General features: G+C 42.8%; 1 protein-coding gene across 3 annotated transcripts in view; it reads right to left on the bottom strand.

The window, feature by feature from the left end:
- Nucleotides 1-3,942: 3,942 nt before the first annotated feature.
- Slc25a43 (solute carrier family 25 member 43) overlaps nt 3,943-27,620 on the bottom strand; it is a 39,062-nt gene continuing 15,384 nt past the window's right edge. Inside the window, exons 4-6 of one of the 3 annotated variants that reach the window (XR_010046636.1) lie at nt 8,704-8,838; nt 5,717-8,062; nt 3,943-5,228 (exon numbers count right to left, since the gene is read on the bottom strand). Coding sequence is in view for 2 of the 3 variants with exons in the window: in XM_003467569.5 (XP_003467617.1) it covers nt 7,862-8,062; nt 8,704-8,838 (336 nt within the window). In the remaining variant the exon portion in view is untranslated. Of the gene's footprint in view, nt 8,063-8,703; nt 8,839-18,489; nt 24,397-27,620 lie in introns of those variants that run through there. The other 2 variants (XM_003467569.5, XM_063246326.1) reach the window with 2 other exon arrangements.

Here is a 27,620-nt window from a genome sequence, read left to right as displayed (position 1 = left end):
AGAGGTCTGATGGCCCTGGAGGAGACACACACCTCTTGCTGTGGGCCAGATCTTAGGACAAAAGGCAAAACAAATGCAACCACACCCTTAAGTATAATCCTTAGGGATTAACTCTGGATCACTTTGAGAAGTCAGGACTCACCATTCCAATCCCTAGGGAAGAGTCACTGCTAAGAATGTCCGCTTTCTATGTGACTCACTGCCCCATTTATCCCCAATGTAATCAATTTTATCTGAACTATTAATCTTATTGGCTAAACATAGCTCTGTCCCACTTCATTCCCATGTACCTTGTGAGTTCCTATTTTCCCCCAATTTTAGACCTGCATCACCTCAAGGTTTGTTTTTTTTTTTTTTTTTTTTGAGACAGGGTCTCACTGTGCATTTTAGGCTGCCCTTGAGCTCACTTTGTAGCCCAGGCTGGTCTCAAACTTGCAAAGATCCTCCTGCCTCAGCCTCCTGAGTGCTGGGATTACAGGCGTGAGCCACCACGCCTGGCTTCACCTTATGGTTTTACTCTATGAAAATTCCTACAAAAACCAGAGTCCCTGGCAACCCACTGGGGACCCTTTCTGTCTCCCTCTCAGACAGAAGCTTTCTTTCTCTCAATAAATATTCCTACTCTTAACCTCTGTTGTTCCTAAAATACATTCTTCTATTTTAGAGAGCACAAACTTGTACCAGACATATAGTAGGTTGGCTTATTTCTTTCACTTAAAATGATCTCCAGTTGGTCTGTGTTGTGGCAAATGATAGGATTTCATCCATTTTATGACTGAGTAATATTCCATGACACATATGCACCAGATTTTCTGTATCCCTTCATCAGTTGAGCCACATGTGATAGAATCTTGGTGTGGCTGAAAAGATAGGAAGTATGAAATATAAATGACCTTTATTTTAAGAATGTGTGGACAGACCACCTGACCCTCTGGGGTCTGGCATTGTCTCCAGGAGCTGGCATTCTCTCCACCAGACATGTGGTGTGGGGGCATACATGTAGCTTAGGTTTGAGGTGGTGCCTAAGGGGCATTAGTGATGCACAGGTAGCCCACTTGTTATTTTTTATTCGTGTGTGTGTGTGTGTGTGGTCCTGGGACTGAACCCAGGGACTCATGCATGCTAGGGAAGCAATCTCCCACTGAGTTATATCCCCAGCTCTTTTAAAAGTTTGAGACAAGATCTCATTAAGCTGCTCAGACTGGCCTTGTACTTAGCTGCCAGAGAGTATCCAGAATTAGATATTAGTTGTTGTTTGAAGTACTTGGGATTGAGCCCAAGAAATGCTGACCTCCATGCCTTGTTCTTTTTTATATTTTATTTTGAGACAGGTCTTGTTAAGGCTGGCTTTGAACTTGTGGGTCTCCTGCCTCAGCCTCCAAGGCATCTGGGATTACAGCTATGAGCTACCATGTCTGGACTGTCTTTTTGATAATAGCTGTTTTTAATGGGGTGAAATGACAATTCACAATGGTTTTGATTTGCATTTCCTTGATGATTAGCAAGGTTGAGTCTTCATGTACCTGTTGGCCATTTGTATATCTTCTTTAGAGAAGTATTTACTTTGATCTATTACCTATTAACTTTTTTGTGGTACTGGGGATTGAACCCACAGAGCACTAAACTAAGCTACATCCCAGCCTTTTTTAGTTTTATTTTATTTATTTATTTTATCAGTACCAGGGATCGAACTCACGACCACGCGCTTGCAAAGCAGGCACTTATGCCGCTGAGCTAAATCCCCAGCCCTTCTTTTTTAGTTTTATTATGAGATGGTCTTGCTGACGTTTCTTAGGCTGACCTCAAACTTCTGACCCTCCTGTTTTAGCCTCCCAAGTAACTGGGATTACTGGCATGTACCACCATACCTTGTGATATTGAGTTTTTAGAGTTCTTTGTGTATTCTGGATATCAGCCTCTTGCGAGATGTATCTGTACTAATTTTTGCAACATTTTTCATAAGTGTGAACTTAAAAAAAAAGCAAAAGGAAAAGAAACCAAGAGCAAGAGCCCAGGAGAATAGAGAATAATATTCATATAACAATAATGATATTGACAATGACACGGATATCACTTCATTAAAAACTGATTTCCTCCAGTGGGACATAGTCGGGACTCTGTCAGTAGTAACTGCTGAGTTTCTAGGAACTATGTAGAATGCAGTACACAACAGAGAAAGGAGAACTAAAACTAAGGCAGTGCCTATTAACTCTGAAGAAAAAACCAGGAAGAATAAACAGCAAAACTTAGGGCCTCAGATATTATGTGCCAACACCCAGAATATGGGTAGTAAACTGAATGTAAAAATTTAATTCAGGCGGGAGAACACAGTTTTATGGGTATGGTGTAAAATGCCCATGGATATTTTATGTACTGTGGAAACGAGGACTTCTGGCTCTCATCACGAAAAGGAAGAGTAAGTCTGGTTCTGAGAGATAGCACGCAGCAAGAAAAGAGAACAACAATATATCATGTGAAAAGCATTCACTAGGGATGAAAGGGAAAATGGAAGTGCTCAGAGTTGTGGAAATATATGAGCCAGCACTCAGGTAAATAATATGGCTAGTACTCCACAAAACTATGGCAGAGGCAAGAAATGATGACAAGGAACATAGACCATCCAAATGTCCCCTAGAAGCTTCATTATGCTAACAGCAACACATATGATAAGTTCTTGACTCTTTATGACAGTTACAGTCTCATAACCATTGAGAAGCAATGGGCTATATATCTAAGCTGGACTTGATACTGACACTCAATAAGGAAGATCTGGTCAGCAAACTGAAAGTGATATCTTGGGACCAATGACTGTACCATCTGGGTTGTTAAGAAAAAGAATGCTGGCCATGGTTATAGGTTAACTAATGTGCGTGTGTGTGTGTGTGTGTGTGTGTGTGTGTGTGTACACAAAGTAGATATCAAATGGATCAGTGAGGCTAAATATATCCTCGTTACACACCAAAAGAGAAAGAGGGGTGAAGAGGGAGATATCCAAAAAGAAAAAAAATATATAATAAACTACAGTGTTCATATAGATTATTCTCTAATTAGTTCAGATTAAAAAATACGTTTAAGCCAGCTGTGGTGACACAGGCCTCTATTCCCAGTTCCCTGGGAGGCTGAGGCAAGAGGATCACCACAAGTTCAAGGCTGACCTGGACTATATAGCAAGACTATAACTCAAAAACAAACAAACAAACCAAAGAAGGCATTTAAAAGACTGGAACATATTCAGAGAAGCTATCAGGAAACTGAAATGTCTGTGGATCATGTTATAGAAGAAATGGTGGAATGAATGAGAGACACTGAATTGGGAAAGAGCTTGGATGAAGGAGGAATAACATACAACTGGCTTTATAATTAAAGGACTGCTGGGTAGAAGCATATACTAGTGGATATTCTATGTGGAATTAGCACTAGCTGTAGAAAGTCTACCTTCATAAAGGTAGACTTTTCAACTCACTGAGAAATTATCTTCTCAAATGTGAGTTATTTAAAGGTGAAATGGGTTACTGTACAACCTGATGAATTTCTTGTTACTGGAAATGCTAAAAGTTGAGGCAGAATAGGCTCTTAGTAGGCGCCCTGTAGAGGACAGTGTTTTTCTGGTTGAGGAGAGAATTCTCCAGGGATTATATGTTTCTATCTCTTTTTTTGTATCTGTAAGTTTCAATGGATTTTAGGATCTAGGTTTGGAAATCTAGGGCAAAATAGGAAGAGAAAGGTAATTTAGCCCAATGGTTACGAGGATGCACTGTGGAACCAGATTGCTTGAATTCAAATACTAACTCTGCCACTTGCTAGCTGTAACCCTGGGCATAAGCTGCTAAACTCTCCAAACCTATTTTTCTTTTTCTTCAGATATAAAATGGGGATGACAGTATGTATATCTCCAAAGACTATAGGGACAAATAACTGCCATAATGTGTGTATAAATCAGAGTACAGTACACAATAAGCATGTATTGCGTGTTTGGTTTTATTACTATTAAGAAAAATTCTTAGTTGAGTGACTTTGAATTTTCATGAACAGTTCACTCCAAGTCTGCTTCAGTGGGGTGTAAGTCAGTGCTTTGTCCTAGGTCCCACCTATAATTTGGTAACCATATCAGAGACCACATGAGCAGGATTTGAATTCCTAAGAGGTACCTGGGAAAAGCACATTCAGTATTCAGAGCCAGCTCATATTTCCAGTGAGTCATTGTTGTGTTTATAGTGAAATCAATGCGCAGCATTTGTGAACCTGCCTTCTTTTTTTAAAATTTATTTTTACACTTTTATTAGCACATACTGATTACATTCTGGGCCTGTCTTCTTGTGGCTAGTCTTTTACTGTATCAGCTTCTGGAACATTCTTATTCATATCCAGCTTTACCACATCGCCTACGTTTCCCAAGACCTTCGTTCATATCTCCCCTTTGCTTACTGAATCAAATCTAACCTCCTCAAAATGGCATTTGAACTTTCTCTTCCCCTGAGTTCTTGGAAGGATTTGATTTTTGGAAGGCTTAGTATGTAACAGATTTCAATCTTCAGCAAACTTCTTAAAATGAAACAAGTCTTAGCAAGGTATAACCTTTCTATGGTTACTGTATATATTTGAAGAGTATACTTTGGTGAGGTTTTTACATATGGGTACAAATGTGAAACCATCATGGTAATTAACATAGTGAACCACCACCTATCCAAAAATTTCACATGCCTCTAGGTAATGCCTCCATCCCAGACAACCACTGAAGCTTTCTGCCACTAAAGGTTAGTTTGCATTTCCTAGAATTTCAAGTAAATGGAATAATACAATATAATCTCTTTTTGGGAGGGGGGGTCTCACTTCTCAGCATATTATTTGTTCAGATTCATGCATGTTACTGTATGTATCAGTAGTTAATTCTGCCTGTTTCTAAGTAGTATTCCATTATATAGATATGTCACACTTTATTTATCCATCACTTGGATATTTGGGATTTTTGCCTATTATGAGTGATGCTGCTGTAAACATTTCTATAAAACATCTTGCATGGAGGTAGGTTTTCATTTCTTGGGTGTATATCCAGGAGTGGAATTGCTAGGTCATAGGGTAACTACTGTATATGTTGGACTACTTGAAGAACTGCCAAAGATTTTTCCTGATCCATTTTACATTCCCAACAGCAGTGGATGAGCATTTCATTTGCTCCAGTTCTGGAGGCCTTTCTTCAGCTGCCATCTCCTCAATGAAAGCATTTTGCCCTAGAATAAATTACAGGACATTAAGGCCGTTGTCCAACATGTTGGAAGGCCAAATCGAGAATGCTTACACTGACAGCAACTTCCTTCTTCTTCCCCAATTACAACTCCCTCCTTCCTGTCCCTGTGTGCATGAAGAAAATTCCAATCAGCTCCTGTGTGTCATAAAGGCCTACCCAAGCACCACATCTAGTCAAAGGTCACATATGCCCCCAACCCATACCGGTCAGAGGAGAAAGCCAAATCATTGCAGGTTGTGGGCGCCTCTCCATGTCCTTTGAATAAAAGGACCACTTTCACTTTTTTTTATATTCTCCTTCTATATTGCACCAGAAAACTCTAACATTTTAGTGCCTTGCGACTTGCATTGGCAGAGTGTGTTGGCTCCTGGGAGTAACTCCCAGTATGCGTTCCCCTGCCTACGAACTGCTTTTCCTTCCTTCAGGACCTGCTTATTTGCTGTCGCTAGACTGCATCCAACACTGACCCACCTCATTTGTCACAAGTGAGGCAACTTCCATCATTCAGGGGTTTTCGGTTTAATCTGTCGGCCCATGTCAGATAATCCATTGCTGTCCCTGGACAAAGATAACAGTTCTCACATTCCTTGAGCAAGACAGCCCAAGGCAGAAATGTTACACTCTTGTTCTCTGGAACCCGCCCTGCACTCTTGGTGACAGCCAATGAGAATGGGAGTTGGGACCTTGCTTGTCACATTTTAGAAATAGGTGATGACTTCTTTTGATAAGTGTGACCCAGGACAGTTTTCACATTTTTTTTTTTTTGGCTTTTTCCTTTTTATCGGTACCGGGGATCGAACTCATGACTGCCTGCTTGCAAGGCAAGCACTTATGCCGCTGAGCTAAATCCCCAGCCCCCAGCTTTCACATTTTTGCAGCTTTCAGAAACTTTGGCAAGGTTGTTCCTTTCAAGGGAAATTTAAAAAAGTAACAAATGTGAACTGTTCATTCCCTCGGGGTTAACAATTCATCACCCTCCAAACTCATACTGGGCTATAGATGAGGTTTTCTTTATTTTTATTTTTATCAGTACTGGGGATTGAACTCACGACCATGAGTTTGCAAAGCAGGCGCTTATGCCGCTGAGCTAAATCCCCAGCCCCAATAGATGAGGTTTTCATGTGTATGTGTTAAATGCCACTCCTAGTAAAACTCAGTTTGCCACACAAACTGAAAAATGAGTTATTCTGGTGCATTTAAATGAGGCAAGATTCTGGAAGTTTAAAGATTTTGGTAGCTTGGTATTTAACCATAATTTTATAATTGTGATTAGTAATAAGTCACCAGCACAATAAATTTAATAAGAAAAATGCTTTCAACATACTGAAAACCTGAGTGTATATTTATGAGTGTGGGAGAGGGAGAGGAGATATATATATATATATATATATATATATATATATATATATGCATTAACAACTTAATGTTAGACATTAATGCATTGTAAGTATATAGATGTTATTTAAAATGCACAGTTATGAGCCTCTAAGGTGGAACAATCTTGAAATTTGATTTTTAGAAAATCTACTATAGGTGATTAGATTAAAATATTTTCATTCTTTACATTTTGGGGGGATATGTGTGTCAAACATTTCATTTGATCCTTTCTAGGCAACTGGGACATCTTCTGAGAAAAACTCAAGATGACTAAATAATTTATCTTCATGGCGGTCTTGCAAAGCGAGTTAAAAAGACCGAGAATTTAGGCCACTTGAACTGTACATGACTTCAACTAGAAGATGGTCTATAAAGCGGAAGAGTTAAGCCAGCATAGTAAAAACTGCCTTCCTGAAACAAGCATCTAAGCCTGGGATGCTTCATATTTCAATAAGAAGGCTGACTCTACTAAAAGAAGTGATCTACTTTTAAAGCTACCATTTTGATCTGGTTTCTGATAAGGCCTAATCTACACTGTGGCATGTGCCCTCAGAAGTGAGGAGAGGTTATGAGTGCAAGAATGCCATAGGGGAGGCCACAGATCAAACCAAGTGAAACTAGTCTGTGCAAGCCTGCTCTGACTGTGAGTGACCCTGTACTTGTGGCTGAGCTGAGCAATCTCTGATTTGCCACTTCAATACATGTTGCTTTGTGATGTCATGGGAATGTCACTGCTTCAGTGTTGTGTTGCTCTTCTGAGTGTACAGTGCACATCTTTTTATTGCTAGGCTTCACTTATAAAATCTGGAGGGAGCTGGGTGTGGTGGGGCATGCCCATAATCCCAGCACTCTGGGAGGCTGCAGCAGGAAGACCATAGGTTCAAGTCCAGCATGGATAACTTAGTGACTTAGTGAAATCCTTTCTCAAAATAAAAACCATAAAGGGCTGGGGCTGTAGCTCAGTGCGAAGGCCTGGGGCTTCATCTGCAGTATCAGACACACACAAATCTGGTGGGATTGCCATAGTGATGCAATAGTGCTGGGAAATCCTCTCACGGTCCAGGTGTTCGTGGAGATATCACTGTGGTGGCTCCAAGGTGGTTTATGGCCAAAGGATCTCATTTCCAAGAATGGTAGATGGGAACACCCTCTCACTACTCCTCCGTGCACAACTGTGAGGTTACATCATCTTTGACCGCAGCATGCCTTCAGCCAGTATACTTCTAGTTCTGTTCGGTCTTACAAAGTTGGTTTTTTAGACTTCAGTTTTTCAGTTCTCAAGAATTTCTTTAATTCCCTTAATTCCTGGGGCTTCAAGCTCTGGTCCACCCCTGGAGTCAACTTGTAGTTCAGGGGAGACACGATGTAACCATTTTGGTAAAGACATATTCTCTTGCAGAACTCAAAGGTGCTGAACATTACTCCAAAATATGGAACTATCTGTTAAACAGAAAATAAATGTGATTATTTTCAACTCTCATTAGGAAAATGTCAACATGTCAACAATTAAGGTGGATCAGAATGAACTGAGATAACAGTTGTGGGCATCACGACGTGGCATTTCTCTTTGGAATCAAGGAAGTGGGCAGAGGAACACTGGTACAGTGTAGGCAGAGTGACTAAAGGGCATAGGCTGGGGAGGCAGCAGGCCTGAGCTGATGGGCCCATGGGCGATCTGACACTGCCTGTCAGTATATGTTGGCCTTGACTGGTATCGTTTACATGGCAGCTAGTGTAAGGTTCACTCAGAGTTCTTCACTTTTGCCCTTTGATCATGGAATTTATTGGGAATAGGATACACACACATTTGCAGACAGCTTTTGATGGGGTCATAGCTCCTTAGGGGTCAAGGAATCTCATGTTAAGAACCTCTAAGTTAAATGCTTAGCTCCTGTAGGATGGGGTATAAGAAGTTCCATGACTACACAGGGTCCCCCCACTCTTTGGGGGCTAACAGCCAGTCTGCATCTATGGGTCCTGTGCGATCCTCAGTGTTAATGGGTGTTTCTATGGGGGCAGGGACAAAGGAAAAGGTAGAACTGGGAGACACAGAGAAACAATAAATTGACTGCCCTTCTCACCTTTAATAAGTTGGCTGTCAATCCACTCCAGAGCCCCAGGACTCCCTGGGCCTTCACAATCTGTCGGAAACAGTCCACTGCTCCTGAGAAATGAACATCTACACCTCCACAGTGGGGAAGATAGGGGCTCTGAGCCTGGCAGGAAATAGAAGGTGGGTTGGATGATTGAAATCCTGAGAAATAAGTGTCCTAGTACCCAGAATCTCAAGTCGGCACTCAGGATGTTATGTTCCCGGCTGAGTTAAAATGGCAAAGAATGGCTGCCATAGTGTTCTTCCTGGCCCATGGGTTTAGAATGAGTATCAATAAAACCATGGTGCCTTGTTCATTTATGTGTGGTTTATTTTGCCAAGAAGGAAGCAAGAATTCAGAAGGCTTGATTCTGTACTTCCACTCCATTCCAGCCTACACCTTCCATGCATGGTAATACTCCTATGCCCTTAATCAACTTCAGTGCCCTCCTGTCTCTGTCTTAACTGCTCCCTCCACTGGGAAGTTACTACAGCAGATGGCGCCCGCTTATTCCCACATGACAGATGTCACTGGTGGGAAGCAGAGCAATCATGGCACTCTTCTAGCTCCCCATTGCTCTTCCCAGACCCCTACTCCTTCACTCTCATGACAATTAGCCCTCAACTGGGGGCTCCTGTCACTCACACTTTGTCCTGCTACATCTACTGACCTCCTGGCCACTCTTCCACCTTGACTGAAGGCTGTGACACCTGCTGGCTCACTCTTGCCCAGCCTCATTATCCTGTCAGGGAACATTTAAGACACCCCATACTATCCCGGCAGTTGGTCTTCAAATTCAGTGATCCTCACCATTAAGTCACTTTGTCCGCCCCCTCTTTCAGCCAGTTCACAAACCTCACTCCAACCCCAAAACTATCCTGACTGAATCTCGTTATTGTCAGAAGGCTCTATCTCTGAAGGTAACTGGTTTTTTTCCATTAGAAAAGGAATTCTATCATCAGACAAACTGACTTTTCACTACACTATCTGTAAAATCAGCACTATTTGTCCACCCTGTGGGGGACATCCCTTTACAGCTGGCTTTCAGGAGTGGCGTTTGGTTTACAATAGGCTGTGCGCATACAGTAGTTTGGCTGATTGTGAAACATCTATAGTGTTCTATGGCAGTGGAACAAGGATCTGCCCTGTAGGAGAGACATTGAATAACAATAAGAGCATAACTTTACGGTTGGACAGGTCAAGTTCTAGCCCGCGGCTTCCTTGCTTACTGGCTATGTGTTCCCAGGCAACTTATGTAATCTTCTCGAGCCTCAATTTCCCTAGTAAGAAAATGGAAACAACACCTACTTCATGGGGCTTCTATGAAAATTCAATGTGAAGCATTCGGCATGTCAGCCATGCAGTAGGATCAATACCTAAGAGCTACGATTGCTATTAATTACTAGTATGTCTGAGACTAGGAGACAGAGGGACAGTAGTCAATTAAAGACAAGAGACTGAGTAACCTGAGACAAACTCCCAGAAGTTAGAGCGCAAGGAAAGTCTGCCTTCTGACGTCAGAGGTCTAGCAAAAGCGGTAACCACAGTTTCATTTTTGCGGCCCACCAACAGTGCCTGTTGAAGTGTGCATGTATGTAAGCCCCAAACTTAAGTGTCTCGGCGGTACCCTTCCTTAGAGCCCCTCTTTGTCAGCTTTTCTTTGTTCTTCCTAATAAACTACACTTGGCTGGTTCCCCAGTGCTGTGACTGCTGACTTCATTCTTTGTCATCTTCAGGACAAGAGCCCTGAGGGAGAAAATCTGTAACAAGTTGAGAGTACACTGTCATTTGACTTCCTCTCTGTACTCACTAGTTCCCCTCATGCCCACTTCGGCAATCTTACACAGCAGACTCTTCTAATCAGGGTTCTCATCTACCCAGCTATTTCACTCTGAATTTGTACTTGTCACATATTTTGGAGAAAATTAACCCCTCTGGTCACTTGCCTACTCCTTTATCTCTAGGCTGTGAGAGCTCCATTGGTCTTATGTTCCTTTTTTATTTGTGTAGCTTTTCTTTGGCACCTACTCTCAAAATGCTAAAAAATCAACATATCATCTCTCTATAAAATTGACATTATTTGTTCTCTATCCCCTTGCAGATAGATAGCTTTCAGGAGTGGAGCTTGTCCTTCGGCTGATCCCCACCCATCGAAACTCCTTCTGTGCTCCACACTGCTGCTGCTGAATACACAGAGGAAGATGGGGACATTGGAAGCTTCAGAGCCTCTGATCTTGGCTGCCCCTTGGACTACAGAGCAGGCCTGCAAAGCACCCTTTCCCATTCCTCACAACAGCTTTGCCAAACTTTATCACTCCTCCCTCCACTAACTTCCTCTACGTGTAGGTGGCTGACTTGTCCTCCTTGAGCATGGAGAAACCAGAAGACTCAAACTTTTGTTTTTCTTTCTTTTCATTTTTTTTTTTTGTTGTTATCGGTACCGGGAATCGAACTCATGACTGCCTGCTTGCAAGGCAGGTTCTTACGCTGCTGAGCTAAATCCCCAGCCCTGTTTTTCTTTCTTTTGGCACTACCAGGGACTAAATTCATGAAGCATTCAGCTCCATCCCCAGCCCTTTTTTATTTTTATTTTGAGGCAGGCTAACTTACCCAGGGGGGACTCCAACTTGCCATTTTCCTGCTTCAGCCTTTTTAGTAGCTGGGATTATAGGTATGCACCATGGTCTCAGCCAGGCCCTCAATCCTGCTTCTTTTCACGAAAGTCTCCCACCCAGAGGTGCTTTGGGTCTCATTCCTTTGAATTTTTGAGCACCTTTCCCAAGAGACCTGCCCATCTTCCTGAGCAAATGAATAAATTTAAGTTCTTCTCATTTCAAAAATAACTCCTACCATTAATCCTTCAGATACTTCCCATTGTCTCATTCCCAAATTAACACACAACCCCTTGTTTGTTCTAGGAGTTTGAATATTTGTATTGATTTGAGAGATTACCACCACAAGGAAGATACAGAACTGTCCAGTGGGCCCCAAAATTCTCACAGGGTGCTCCTTTGTAGTCAATACTTTCCCTACTTCCACCCCAGAAAGCTCCCCATGTGTTCCCCTTTCCTGTCATTTTTTCTTGTGAGAATATCATATACAGGGAAATACAACCTTTTAAGACTGGCTTCTTTCACTTGGCTTAATGCCTTTGAGATTTATCCATGTGTGTTCATCCCGAGTTTGGCTGTTCTTATTGCTCACTGGCTATACCATAATTATTTTGTCCACTCCCCTGTGGGAGGACATCTCATTCCTCTTTTATCTGTGCTTATTAGAACAGTTGCCTCAGGCTCCTTACCTCTCTCTCATTCAATGCTCTACTATTTGCAATCTAGCATCTGCCTCAATTTCTCCACTTCACTGAACCTGAGCAGGCCTAGATCTTTTCCTGCTTTTATTTTCTCTAGAGTACTCACCACTTCTTAATATCTGGTATAATTTGTTTTTAAAAAACTGTCTTTTGTTGCCCCAACTTCAGCTCTATGGAAACAGAAGTTTTGTCTATTTGGTTGCCACTGTATCCTCAGCATCCTTAGATATTCCACACATTTTTGAGCAACAAAATGTATCACATAAAGTGACCTCCTAACTGCCAAATAAAATGGGTATTTCTGAGCCATTTTCTTACTATGTTTTTGGGCAATATTAGGCACTGATAACCAGCAACTTTTTGTCTTCTTGAATTTATAGCTGTATTCTTGGAAATTCTACCACAGCCACGGCTGTAAGCACCACCTCTAGGCAAATGACTCCTAAATCTTTATCTTTAGTCTCAGAGCACTCAACTGCTTACTGGAGTAGTACTGCCCACCTAGACTGTCCATACAAATACTCGAGCCACCTAGAACTCACTACTGACTTTCTCCTTTTGGGGTCAAATTTATTATCTTTATTATTTTTTGTCTTACTTTGTGGTACTGGGGTGTAATCTATCTAGGGCCTCAGGCATGCTAAAAAATGATGTACCACTGAGCTACACATCCAGCCCTTCTTGTATTTCTATTCTCAGTAAATAGCTCCACCATTCAGCCAGATGTCCCAAGCTAAAAGCCTGAGATTCCTTCAATTCACCATCCTTACTGCCCTATCCAATCAATTAGCAAGTCTTACCCATTTTATATTCTAACTGTGGTATTTCTCAGATCCGTCTGCTTCTCTACACCGTCACTGCTGTCTCCTTAGTGCATCCTACTATCATTTCATGCATGTATCACTGCAGCCACCTCTTACTGCTCTCCTGGGCCTTCTCTTGTCCTTTCCAATTCATCCTTCCCACTGCAGCTATTTTATGTTATTTTGTCGTTTCAGTTTGGATTACTGTCTCCTTCACTGACTTTCTGTTACGGCTGCTCAGATCCATACACTTGCCATGTCACACAAAAATGGGAGGCCCTCTTTTCTTCTAAGATTGTGGTGATTGAACACAGGGTCTTTGCATTACATCCCAAGCCCTTTTAAAATTCTAAACAGGGTCTCATTAAGTCATTAGGTTGTTCAGTCTGGAACTTGCTGGAACTTGTGATCCTCTCCCTTCAGTCTTCCAGAGTGCTACCTCCAAGGAGATGAGGCGCCTCTTATTGCCACAAATCACCATCTCACTGTGTCCAGGTGTGCAGGCCTTTGATGGTAAGGAAGAGAGGGGACAGGGAATACAACGCAACAGTAGAAAACTCCATGGTTGCTTCATGCCTCCCTCCTGTGGAAAGGAAAGCGGACCCAGCCTTCCTGTGCCCATATCTGCATGTTCTATCCATTCCCCTGTGTCGAGAAGAGGAATCTCTTCAAGCTGGGCTTCTGTGTCCCTTTGACATTTCTGTCTTTTTCTGTGGTACTAGGAATTGAACCCAGGGCCTTCCCACATTGAGCTACATTCCCACTTTTTTACTTAAATTTTGAGACAGGGTCTTGTTAATTGTAATGGTTTATATCTAGATGTCCCCCCAAAGCTTCATGTACTCACAGGTGGAGCTTTTTAGATTGAGTCATGAGGGCGTGATAATCATCCTTGGAATCATGCACTGATGGGTTAATAGCCAAGAGTGGTGCTGAGAGGTGGATTCCAGTCAGAGGAGGTAGGTGACTGGGGGAGTAGCCTGGTGGATCTTCCTTCCTGGCTCCCCTTTTGACTTTATCTGCTTATGGATGCTGTGTGATGAGCAGTTCACCTCTGCCATGCCCCTCTGCTATGCCATCCTGCCTTGTAGCCAGCTGACTACAGACTGAAACGTGAGCCAAAATAAACCTTTCCTTCCATAAGTTGTGGATGTCAAGTACTGCAGCTCAGTGACAAGAAAATGACTAAGACACTAAGATCTAAGTTGCCTAGACTGGGCTCAAACTTGTCATCCTTCCGCCTCAGCCTCACAGAGTGCTGAGATTACAGCCATGCGAGACCATGCCCAGATTCTGCTCCTTTCTTGTTCCCTTCTAAGCCCTAGATCTTCAAGGCCTTAATTACTCTAGGCCTTAAGAACTAAGAATTCCCAAAGCACAAACTCAAATTTGAAAAGGATTTTAAAATCTCCAGTCTAGTTACTTTATTTTACAGATGAAAACTCATGACCTTTAGAAGAGTGACTTAACTGAAGTAACTAGCTAGTGTGCAGCATAGGCAAGACTAGAATTCAGATATTTCACCTCACAGGCCACTGGAATCTACATTCAGGATCCCGGCCCCAAGTGATTCCCTTGGCTTCTAGACTCCAAGGCTTGAAACTACAACCTGTACTGCGCTGACAGCTACATAACATGTGTCCTTGCAGGACAGCCCACCTCACTTCTTGTTGCTGTGCAGTGATGGTGGTCATCTTGTCTAAGTTAGACTTTAGTTTCTCTTGTAACTCGCATCCCATAAATAGGACATTTAATAAACCAGACAGTAAAATATCATTAATTCCAACCAGTGGGTGTGTGTAGGGGGAGTCAGTGTGAATTAGTAAAGTCTGATTCTCTTTTATTATATGGGGCTAGAACTAGACTGGTGGACAATTTAGTGGAGAAACTTTCAAGCCCTACTTTCAGGCATAGTTGAGTGGTTCACAGCAGTCTACACAGTGCACCAACATTCTCTCTGCACATGGGTTTTAGCAGAACACAAAGCTGCATTTGAATGCTATTTGATCATAAGTAAGTTCCTTAACTTCTCTGACTTCAATTTCCTCATTTTGGAAATGGAGATAATAGTACTTATCTCTTAAGAGTTGCTGTGTAAATTAAAAGAGACAATGAAGACCACCAGGAACATTGTCAGTGTTCAATGAAGGGCTAGGGTGTGGCTCAGTGATATAGCATTTGTCTAGGATTAGTGAGGTTCTGCGTTGTAGCCAAGCACTGAAATAAATAAAACCCTCCCAAAACCAAAAATGAAAACAAAAGTGCTCAGCAATGCTGCCCATTAGTAGTTGTAAACAGGTATTTTAGTAGGCTTTAAAATCAGCTTTTTATGTTAAAGAATTCAAATATTCCCATAATCATGCTGTTTAAGGTAACTTTGCTTACTAAGCTGTGGGTTATGAGAATTTTAAGTTAGTGATATGTTAATTAATGAGGCTTCATAATTCTTTATATTGTACTAATGACTCATATCCTTATTAATCTAGCTTGAAGGATCTATGTTGTATATTTTAAAAATTACGAGCTCTTTATCAAGGTGAAGGTGAAACTTCTGAGTTAGGCCTTTCCTTTGAGGTACAGTTAACAACCAAACACAGGTCACAAGATATAAACTGGAACATGTAATGGACAGGCCAAGTCTCCTGGCCTGCAGTAATAGCTTCCAAAATGGTCAGGGAGCTTTGGTTGATTCTGACTTTACTGTTTTTCTTAACAATGTTCACACTCAGCCTTTCTTTCTTACTTTACCAGTAAAGAAAGCTGCCAAACAGATATTAAGATTCCTCTCCCCTTAGAAAGAATCTGCCTGATCTCAAGCTTTCAAGTTCTTTTTGCAGCTACATGACGGAAATATTTTTTATGACTGAACTATTGAAAAGAGGAAATTATGTTTGAGTAGAAAGGTAACCTTATTCTGCTAGGAAAGAATACTATTTATCTTTAGCCAGCTTATGGTAAAAACTGCAGAAGCCCGTCATGAGGCCAGTAACCATTCTGTCATCTGGTGTTACTACTGCAACTAAAACAAAAAAATTAAATTAAGCTACCTGTGTTTTCTTTCAGTTTAATGGTAATCAATTTGTGATAAATGCAGGGTCATCCATGGTCAATCCAGGACCTTAATGTTCTCCCAGTGTTTTTACTGCATGCACCCTCTAAGCCACCATCCTTGTTCATGTGGACCACTGTGGTAGCTTCCGCAGTGGCTTTCTTGCCTTCTGCCTCACCAGCCAATTCTCTGTGGTAATTTAAAAAAATCAGATGATTTGATTCATCGTCTTATAATATTTAATTAGTTTGCATCCAACTTTGAGGGAAATCTGAATTTCTTACTGGAGCCTACAAGCTTGAGTGGCAATATGGTGGTATATATAAAGCAACTTGTTCTTTAGGGGATATAAAGTTGACTTGTAGCATTTTTCAGTTCAACGATGTAAATATTCCCACCCTGGCTAATTTTAGGCTACCAAATGTGAGGTCCAGCAGCTTCCTGATTTCCTGAAATTCAACAATCAGGTCCTCTGAGCCACTACAAACTGGTTCTAACGTATCACCTGTAGGCTATGAGATCCTACATAAATGTGCACTGTTCTCCCAACACACTTTTTTTGGGTAAAACTAGGGATTTAACCCAGAGGCACACTACTACTAAGTTACATTTCCAGCCCTTTTTACATTTTGAGGCTGGGTCTTATTCAGTTGCTAAGCCTGGCCTAGAACTTGCAACTTTCTTGTCTCACCCTCCCAAGTAGCTGGGATTATAGGCACGTACACACTTGGCTAGAACAGATTTTTTTTCTGTTATTGGGAGTTGAATCCAGAGATGCTCTACCACTGAGGTATATCCCAGTCTTTTTAATTTTTTTAAATCTTTATTTTGAGAGAGGTCTTAACTAAGTTGCCCAGGTGAGGCTTGAATTTGTGATCTTCCTGCTTCAGCCTATCTCAGTGCTGGGATTACAGGTGTGCAGCACACCAGCTTGAATGGATTCTTTATGCAAAGATCAGAACTTGTGAGAGAGTATGAATAAACGCATCTACGAATGTGTCTAGAACACAAAGGCAAGCACGGATTGCCGGTCATCCCCAAAGGATGAAGGAATCATTTAGGCATAATAGTGCTTGTCAACACTCAGTGGCACATTAAATTAACCTGGGAAGCTTTTACAAACCATCAATGATTGGGTTGTGGCCCTAGAGGTTACAATTTAACTGACCTAGGGCAAGGCCTAGATGTCAGTATCTGTACAAGTGCCTAGGTGATTCTGATGTGCAGCTAGTCAGTCCCCGCCAGTGTGTGCCTGCCACAGCACAGGCAGCTCAGGGCTCAGCGTCCATCGGCCTGCTGACTGCACTGTGAGTCCTGGGGAAGGTGCCGATTGCCTGCAGTCATGCACTGTGGCCTTTCACAAATGCCTTGATCTGTCTGAGCCCCAATTTCCTCACCTATAAAAGTGGGGTAATATTAACATCTACGTTATAGAATTGTTTCCCATATTAAATGATTTAATGCAGGGTGCTTAAACCTGTATTTGATGAAAAGCAAGCACTAAATAAGTAACCACTACTGTTAACATCATTATGATTATTCTACACTTGGAAAAGAGATGAATATGCTGAAGACCAAACCAACCTGTTAGACTGGAATGACAGACTGCATGTGTCCAATCTATTATACCAGTAAAGAGAAACAGAATGTGTCAGACTGTTAGTCACAGCACCTGAACTAAAATCCTCCTTTTACACAAAGCCAAGCAACTATCCAAGCTATAAAATGTAGCTGTCTGGTTCATATTCACAGGTCTCTGGGTGTTATGGCTTGTGTCTTTATGTCCCCCTAAAGACTCGTGCAGTCACAGGTAGGGCTTTTTGGGAGGTGGCTGAAATTAAAAGAGTGTGATCCTGGGATTAAGGGTGTGTAAATGCTAACTCAAGTCCACTGACTGGTTTGGCATAGTTGGAATATAAAAGAGGCAGAAAAAAGCTGCTAAGATCCCCCGCTTACTTTGCTGCTTTCTGCCTGCATGAACTGTCTCTTCTTTTCAATGTCTGTCTGCCATGCCACCATGCCTTGGAGCCAGTCCATTATGGACTGAAATCTCTACACACTTTGAGCTAAATAAACCTTTCCTTTTTTACCTCTGGATGTCAGGTATTTTGTCTTAGAAATGAAAATAGTAACCAAGGCACTGGGGGAACATGTTGGCTTCTGCAGGATTCTAAGAAAACCAGGGAGCCAGGCCTGGCTCTGCCACTACCTGTGTAATCTTGCCTAAGTCATCTACCTCTTTGGACTTTGGTCTCCTCACGTGTCAAGCAAGGAGACTGGAGGCAGCTGACCTTGAATATCCGTTCCAATTCATACAATCCTTGCTGCTGGCCTGGCTCCAGGCTCCTTTCGGCTTTTATGACTTTAAACCTGCCATTTCCTCTGCCTTGCTCAGCCTTTCTTACTGATCAGAATAAAGGCAGTCTGAGCTCCCCAGACTAGGTCAGGAACTTTGATCACCCTTGTGCTTCTTCATGGCATGCAACACGGTTTGTAATGATAGAATTATTTCTTTCATGTGTTTTCCCCTCACCCTTGCCACAGCCCCATTTCTCTGACTCTCTCTCTCTCTCTCCATATATATATATATATATATATATATATATATATATATCACTATAATCAAGAGGTTAGATGGAATCTTTAAAAATTAGAATTGTTTTTAAAAAGATAACTTATATCTCCAGGTTCCCCCTGACCAAAGTAGAAGTTAAGGAGGGTTCAACATTGGGTCCTCTGGTGGGGCCACGCCTGTCTAAATCTACACACACCTATTTCCTGACTTTTGCTATACCCTGTCCATACACTAGAGTACTTCAGAGTGCTGAGAGGGGCAGGGTAGCTACTCTAACAACTTGGCTAAGATGATGAATTATAGAATTTTCAGCGCAGAATAAATTCATTTCCCAGTTTTATGGGCTTTTCACATACTCTGGATGGTGCGCAGGTAAACAAATCCAGGCAGCCAGCAAACCCTCCTACCCCATCAGGGCAGTGACAATGTCTGTCTGAGCATGGTTTTATCCTCAAAGTCTACCAACATGCCAGGTACACAGGAGAGGCTTAATATACATTGAAGGAAATAAGAAACAAACTTACGTAAGAAGAAAGTGAAAAATAAATACTTCAAAGCAAAGCAGTTGAAAGTTTCTGATATAAACTTCACAGGGGCCTTTCAACAAAGGCGTCGTTTTGGTATTATTCTTTCCACAGGTACTAAAATGATTCAACAGTATTTATAAAGAGGTAAAACACACAGCCTTTGACCAAAACAGTCCTACTTTAAGGAAATCACATTACAGATATATCTGCACATGAATGAAATGATGTTATGTTGTAAGAGAATAACAGCCCCATTAGTGGCCACATTACCTATATTCCTCTTGGCATGGCCAGGACTGCCTACAGCTGGGAAGCTGTGCTCTATAGTGGAACACTCACACAGTGTGTGTAGGCAGTGGCTCCCAACATGTGTGTATCTGAGCCCTTTCAGCATGTCAGCAGCAGGCCAGGGGGATGATGGGCCACTGGGATTGCTTGTGGTCACTGTGGGGGAAGCCAGCAAATGACAGCAGGTTAGTATTCTGCTTGGGCAGAGACAGGAGAGACAGTGAGTTCCTGTGTGGCCACGGGGCAGGGGGTGGGGAGGCCAAGAGCATGTAGCTGGGCATATCCAGGGAAGGCAATTGAGATGCAAGTGAGCAGAACATGCTGAGGTAAGGCCAAGGCTGGGGAACTCCATGAGTAGCAATCACTGATCAAGTTTTAGAAAAGCCAACTTTGAGAGTGTCATCTTGTCTAAGGGTGAGATTACAGGACGGGTAAAGAAAAAGATTTGGGAGATGAATTTTCAGAAGGCCGAGAACACACAGATTTAGGCAGGATTTGTGCATGGTGGCCTCTCAGTAAATGTGTATTAAACTCACCAAATGAAGAATAATTAACTGTCCTACCATCCCTGCTCATTAGCTCTAGAGTGCGAGGGTCTACTGAGGTTTTATGATCCTGGCTCATCTGTGTGTACAGTAATCAGGGGAATGCAGAAACACTTGGATTGGCTTTATAGATCTAACCCAGGCTTTGTATGCTATGCACAGGTTCTAAAGAGATGCTCCCAGCACAATAAAAATAGCACTGATTACATGCCTGGTTCTGGATTTGCAATAACCTAATTCAGTCTCTTCTACAGATATGAGATAGGTGCAACTCTCGTCCACATGTTTTAGATGAGGAAGATCAGGTGCAGACCAAAGTTCACGCAGAACTAAGGGGCAGGCTGGGATCCAAAGCTTGTACTAGGACTCTCTGAGCTAGTGGGCTCATTAGAGACTCAAGGTGAACACAGCTATCAAAAACAAGTCACTGACAGTTATGTGGGGAAAAGATGGGAACTCCAGTGTTGGTTGTAGGCCAGTGGGGAGGTCAGCAAACTGGAGTCTCCATATTTGCCCCTCAGCAGCAAGGGGTCATATGCACGATCATAGGTAGCTCTAGGCTTTCCTGGTGGACCACAGCTATTTCCTGGAACCTCTTTTCCCTGTCTGTTTCCCTGTCTCCCACTCTGGGGGAGGAAGGTGGGTAGAAGATCCTGTCTTAGCAGCTGTTACTGGTAAGTTGGAGTTGCTGCAGGCTCCCAGATCTTTATGTCTTTAAGGGAATAAGTGAGCTCAGGTCAGGAGAAAAGGGCAGAGTAAGATTTTAGCTTTAGTGGAATTGGAAAGCTCCTCCCTACTCCCTTCGGCCTGCCCTCTAGGGACAGTCTTGTTTCTGAGATCAACAACTGCGATCCCTAAAGTATTTAGGGCACAGTACACCTTTGAACAAAAAACAAAGGGGGAGCGGTTTCCTTTCAATTCACTTTAATCTCAATGCCCTAAGAAGTGACCTTGCCTAAGGGATGTCAGACATCTACCTGGATTTGGAAAGCATCTGTTTTGCTAAGTGCCAAGGCAGTGCTGCTCACCTAGGCAGAAGTTAGTCCTCCAAGTGACCAGCCCTCAAAGCAAGATGACAGCAAAAAACCAAAACCGCCACAGAGGTGAGTTTGTCGTCTCACTCAGCGCCCGCCACTGTTTGCCATGCCGGGCAGGTAAGCGTGCTCTGTTAGGAAAATAGCTCCATTCCTACTGAGACTAGATGCTCTGCCACCCAGGAGAGGCTGAGCTAGGCGGAAACCCTCAACTCAGCTATCATATCTCCCAGTGGGGCCATGAAAGCAGTTTCTCTTTCCCTCCTGGACGTCTGTCCTTGCTCCACTCCCATTCTGGCCTTCTTCCCAACCCTTAGAGTGGCTGTGGTCAGTTGGTGGCTGGTCAAAGAGTCTGTGGCCACTGAGCAGTCTATGCCTATGGCTTGCCTTTCCTATCACGATCTTCAAGTCAAAGCTGCCAATAAGGCTGCCTCTTGTTATCAATTGAGCCCCAGGACGGCCCAGTTTTCCTGTTTTCTTCTCCTCTAATTTGCGTTAACTGTTCCCTGGCCAAAGCCAGGATTGCTATAGTCTGAAACATTTCTGTCTCCCCAAACTTCTACATTGCAGTTGCAACCCGATGTGATGGTCTCAGTGGGTGGGGCCACTGAGAGATGATTAGGTCACAAGAGCAGAGTCTTAAATGAATGGGAGTAGTGGCCTTATAAGTCCCCAGGGAGCTGCCTGGACCCTTGCTTTTGTGAGGACACAGCAAGACCATGTCCTTCATGAATTGGGAAGCAGCCTGTCAGTTTCGAGCATGCACATTGTTATTTCTCTCAGCTCCTCTTGCACCGATGCTGCAGCTCCCACCCCTCAAGGGTCAACTTCCGCTTTACTCCCACCTGGGGCAAAGTTAGTGAACCAGTTACTTATTCAGGAACAAGCCTCTGTTGTTGGAGGGGATAAAAGAGTTTAAGGAAGGAGAGACCCAGGTTCAAATCAAAGCTACACCACGCAGGGCTAAGTGACTAACTTTTCTCTGTGAAAGAGAAATAACATTGGTACTTATTTTGCAGCAGCAATAGGATTGAATGGGTTAAGAAACTGCCTTGTACACATTACCTGACCAATAAATGGTTACTATAGTTACTGTTCTATAGTTACAATTTTTTTTTTGGGGGGGTACTAAGGAATGAACCCAAGGCTTTTGTATTGCGCTATACATCCTCAGCCTTTTTATGAAATGTTTTTATGGATGCAAGGTCTCCCTAAATAGCTAAATGGCTAAGGCTGGCCTAAAGCTTGTAATCTTCCTTGCCTTAGCCTTCCAGAGTGCTGGGATTCCAGGAGTGTACTACCATGCCTGGTTACGTGGTTACAATTTCCTAATCCTGCAGCAACAGATGTTTCTGTCACTGCGGCTCCTAATGTAGTTTTTCCTCATGTTTACCCAAGAACAGATTTACACACATTCATTTAGACCTGGTCACATGTAGTAAAAGCAATCAACTAAAAATATAAATTAGATAGTTTTGTGATTTGTCAAACACTTCCAGATACTATACAACGTAGCAGTGGGCTGGCCCTAAGAAGTGTAAACAAAAACGTGAAGGTCCTTAATCTGCTGGCTTGAAGTGGTTACAGCTGTTGCCCTGAGCTGTGCACATCCTGACTGCTAAAGTTGGACATGGAAGATTGTGCATTTGGGGACTGCAGCACAGATGCAGTTTTAGGCAGGGCACAAGCAGATGTCTCCTTCGGCTGGGAGGGGCGGGCTTGGGTGTGCTTACCTCCTGCTTCAATAGCATCTAACCACGCAGACTAGGGCCCACTCAGCAGCAGTGAGGGTTCAATGTTGTGCTTATCATGAAATTTCCCAAGGCTGTCCTGCACTTCATTCATTTTTAAATGAGTATTCAGTGCCTGCTATGTGAGACTAAGTGTTGTAGGGATATACAAATGTGTGACACACACTTCCCATAGGTAAAATGCTTGCAATTTAGAGAAAGTAAGGGACACGAAAAGATATAATAGGGGTCAAAAAGGTATAATAGAGGCCGGGGATACAGCATAAGTGTCTGCCTGGTAAGTGAAGGTCCTGAATTCAATTCCATATGTGTGTGTGTGTGTGTGTGTGTGTGATACGAACCATAAGAGAGTTATACAAGTTGAGGATCCCTTTGAAATGCTTGGAACTTTAAGTGTTCGGGTTTTTTTTTTTTAATTTGGAATATCTATATGTGTATAATGAGATATCTTGGGGGATGGGACCCAAGTCTAAACATGTAATTTATGTTTCCTATATAATTTACATACATAGCATAGAATCCTTTTTATGCAGTGCTTTTAAGTGTGCCTGCATTGTGACTGCCACCCATCACCTAAGGTCAGGTGTGGAATTTCTCACCTTTGGTATCACTGTGGTGCTTAGAAAGTTTCAGATTTTGAGGCATTTTAGATTTCAGATTTTTCTTTTTCTTTTCTTTTTTTTTTTTTTGACCTTCAATCCATTCCAAAGATTTCAGCTTTTTCGATAAGGGATGCTCAACCTGCAGCAGGACTGAGGTAAGGACATGGAGAAGGGGGAAGACTACTGCTTGGGGAGGTGACAGAAGATATGAGGAGGTGCTCTGATAGGGAAAAGAGGGCCATGTGCGCTGAGTATGGAAAAGGTGGAGGCATGGAGAGAAATGCGACAGACACTGGCTGGCAAATGGCATCGGTAAAAGGAGACATTCATCCACAAGGGTCTTGGAACAAAAGAACCATGCCGCTGGGCTCAGAGGTGGGTCAGTGAAAGCCTAGCATCTACAAGTTGTGGAAAGAGCAGCTGTTAATTAGCTTCTCTCGCCCCAGAAACCCCTTGGCAGTGGTCTGGGGCAGCCCCACTGTGATACAAAGGCCAAATGTCTGCTTTCAGCCATCACAATAAGATGGCTGTTTTAGGGGTGGAAAAAGCCGCCACACTTGTCAAACAAAGCAATAAATCATGCTACAGTAGATCTGGAGGGATGGCCTGCATGAGGCAAACTCAGCTGAACCTTTAAGGAGCCCAGCAAGATTTGACATTTGGAGGCAGAGATGGCCACAGGAACAAAGGCGCAGTGACTGGAATGTAAAACAGGAGCACTCTTCAGGGCTGGGGGAGGGGCAGGGGGAAAGTCCTTTCACTGGCACTGGAGGCTTGAATACAGTACAGGTCATAAAAAGGCATGCTTTATTTAGCCCAATCAGTACTCAATTTTTATTTGCAACACTGAAAAAGGGGGAGATTTTACATAAATTTTGGATTTCAGGCTCCCCTGAAAACTGGGTCTGCATTTTTAAAAGGCATCCATCCTTTGGAGAAGAGGAGCTTGCAAGCTGCCACAGCCTCCACTGGCTCAGTTTATTCCTTTCTGCTATCCATATTTAAATGCTAATCACATATTGTAAAGTTCAGTTCTCCAGAATGCTTTCAAAAGCTATGATGGCTCAGAAAGCATTTCAAGTCTTGTTCTTTAAGGGATGAGGATGTGTTCTCTGGGTTTTCCCATTCTCCTTTCCAGGTCACTTGCAAGTTCCAACAGGCATCTGATGTAGCAAATTCAGGTATAAAAGGCCTCTGTGTAATGAGGATAGCAAAATTGGTAAAGAAAAACATGCCAAGCCCAGAGGTTTTGCCTTTGGTGTTCTCTGAGGGCATTAAAGGAGGACACAACACAGACTTTAAGAAAGTGAGTTCAGCAGAAAAGCCTATGGCTGGGCTGAAAGCACTGAAATGAATCTTGGCCCTGAAGACAGGTTATGTGGGTTTCTATCCCAGCTCAGTTACTGAGTGGTGAGCTGGCAGGCTACAGAACCTTTCAGTGCCTCAGTTTTCTCATCTGTCAATGGGCTTGGGGATAACCATGCCCATCTTGCAAGGATTAAACAAAACAGTGACAACACAGTGTCTGTTACATACTAGTATTTAATGCTTATGATCATTTTTAGAATCCTGGAGACCAATTAAAGGATTACTGTAAATCACATAGACAGGAGTTAATAAGGCCCTGGATTGGGTAGAGGGTAGTAACAAAAAGACTAGTGTGGGACAGTTAGGAATGGAGAGGAAAGCAGGCTTGAGGTTGACTAGATGAGTGGGAAGGCCAAGAGTCAAACCTAATCTCAGGATTTCCAGCCAGGGTAACCAGAAAAATGATGGCACTGAAATGGAGAATTTGAGGAAGAGTTTTAGTGCAAGGAGCGGTCGGTCTGATAAATATTAAATTAGAGGTGGCAGTGGAGCTGTGATGGCCAGATGGCAATGCTCAGCAGGCTGTGAAAAATGTGGGACCAAGGTTCAGAAGGGAGATCGGAGCTGAAGACAGAGATTTGATCATGAGAAGCTTTGAGAGGGGATGAGTATTCAGGGAGGGAATGAATGAAGCTGCCATGCACAATTCGGCAAAGACAGCTCAAGGTGGCAGCCGTCTGGGTCAAGTCTGGATTCCAGTTGAGCAGACTGGGACCTCTGTTTATTCACTGGCCATGTGTGTTCTGCTCAGTCAGCTGTGCCACTCAGATACCACCTTTGTCCTTCATCTTATGTGCTTTCACTTCAAATGCTGACCTGGGCCAATCCTGCTTACCTTATGAGCTATGGTGGGGTCAAAATTCACTGAGATATAAAGCAACAGGCTGACACTTGGTTTCCTATTTGATGAAATGGAGATACTCAGTATGGGCAAGAGGGAAAGGTGTCAGGCAAACTCCTGGGGGGCCATGCTTGAGCCTGGTGCCTCCCTCCTTACTCCTTCAGAAGGCCTACAGGCACCAGGGCTCCCATGTTCTCAAGCTCCTCCCTGGATTTTCAGGGCAGTGTTCCCCAGCCTGTCATCCCCTCTTCTTTGTATGCGCCTGTCCAGAGAACCATTTTCTCAGGACTCCCTGGTCCTGATTAGGGGCCCACAGATTTATCACATAAACTAATCTGTCAGTATTTTCCCTTTCCTACTTGTTTTCTCAGTACACTATGTGCTACCAGTCCCTTCTGGCCCAGGACCTGAGCGAGCTGTAGGAGGTCAGATAAAAGAGCCAGGCTATACGGAAGTGGGCAGAAGGGCGTTTCAGATGGGGTAATGTTGGAGCCCCTGAAAGCACACCAGGTGGGGCATCTCACTCCCTTTGTCCACATGGGAGAGCCCCCCCTTCCCACCAGAAATGTTCTATTAAAACATGCACATGCATAATGTATTTACCTCTCCATTCTCTAGCATGCCAGCCAGGAGCCAAGGCAACAGAAAGAAAAAAAAAAAAGAAATAAAATGAGTATAAGCCTGGTGAAGGAAGGGCTCAGGTGGTTAAACAAGATTTCTGATTATTATCATTAATGTTCAGAAGGGTTCCAACCTGATGTGGCACTCAATGGGCAGACTGCTTTCATGTGAGTGTGTGTGTGTATGTGTGTGTGTGTGTGTGTGTGTGTGTGTGTTTGTGTGTGTGTATGTGTCTATGAGTCTGGATAAAAGCATATTAGGAGAATGAGTCATTCAGACAAAGGAGCGAGTCTGGGGAGAGGGTTTGAGAAAAATTCCCAGTTGGTTTTCCAGTTGGTTTTCTACCAGACACCTGCTATTGATTAGCTTCGTGTTGGGCGGTGCAGTGGGGAAAGCCAGTGGAATGCAAATGTTACCATTAAGTGTGTTCAAGTCACAGCAGCCTGGTCTCCTGGCAAAGGTCCCTTGTTACCAATTCTGCAGGCAAAACCTGCCTGCTTCAGTGGCAGGGGAGACGGTTCTTTAAGCTCCCTCTCCTTGGTGAATTTGGATTGTGTGCTTTGCAAGAAAAACAACAGTTTTAGCGTTTGTCTGATGTCTCTAGGCTCCCAATCTTCCAAACTGAAGGTGGATTTCCAGCAGGGATTATGAGGTTTGTAACTGAAGATCACAGAGCTGCTGGCTGCAGTACCCTGACTGTACTGTTTACTGCTGCGACATCTAATGGCCAGAGAAGGAAATGCCGCATTTGTATGTAAAAGCCCATAGTTTTTGTCTTGGGGGGTAGAGTACAGAAGGAGATAAGTTTATATTATATAATCATGGGTTATATTTATTGTGTAGCTATGGGTTATATTTATTAACCCATGAAAAACAACAGTCTTACTAAAACCATATGAATTCATTTCCTATATTTTTGGGACATTTATGATGTTATTCATAATTAGATGCTGACCCTATTTTGTACAAACAACACAACTACATCTTTGGATTTTTCCTTTTCAATCATAATGACTTTGCATCTACTTGAAAGCTTCTAGAATCTCTATGTATATATTATCAAGAAGGTTCTTACACAAAGGAAAAGTTGACTACGATAGCCCCGAATACCTCCTTCCAGTGTGTCCTACTCTAGTTTACAGCAGATTGTTGTGGTAAGGACATACTCTAACATAGAACTTAGTGTCGGCTATGGTCTCCCAGAGGAGGAGATTGTTTTAGCTACCAGAAAAAGAAATGCATGCAAAGGTTTATGGAAAATATTGAAACCACTTAACCTCACATTTAGATGTTATTCGACTTCATCAGAAACCCTTTCTCCTAATGAGACCTACCCTCACCCCAAGTGGAACGATGCATAAAGAACACTGCATTACAAGAGATAGCAGAAAGTTCTGGAGAGATGCCCCTGGCAGTTTGAGAGTCTCAGGGCCAGGATAGTTTTTAAAAGTAAGTAAAAGTTTATGGTGTATCATATCTCCTTCACACCCTACCTCTCCTTAGCTAGTTTTAAAAAGCAAGTATCTTTTGGGAATGTGGAATGTAGCTTAATGGTAGAGTCTGTGTAGCATGTCAAAGGTCCTGGGTT

Source organism: Cavia porcellus, unplaced genomic scaffold (assembly GCF_034190915.1).
Source record: "Cavia porcellus strain 051 isolate PalLab524CR breed Dunkin Hartley unplaced genomic scaffold, mCavPor4.1 scaffold_3, whole genome shotgun sequence".
NCBI lineage: Eukaryota > Metazoa > Chordata > Mammalia > Rodentia > Caviidae > Cavia > Cavia porcellus.
This window is presented reverse-complemented; position numbering and strand designations above follow the sequence as displayed.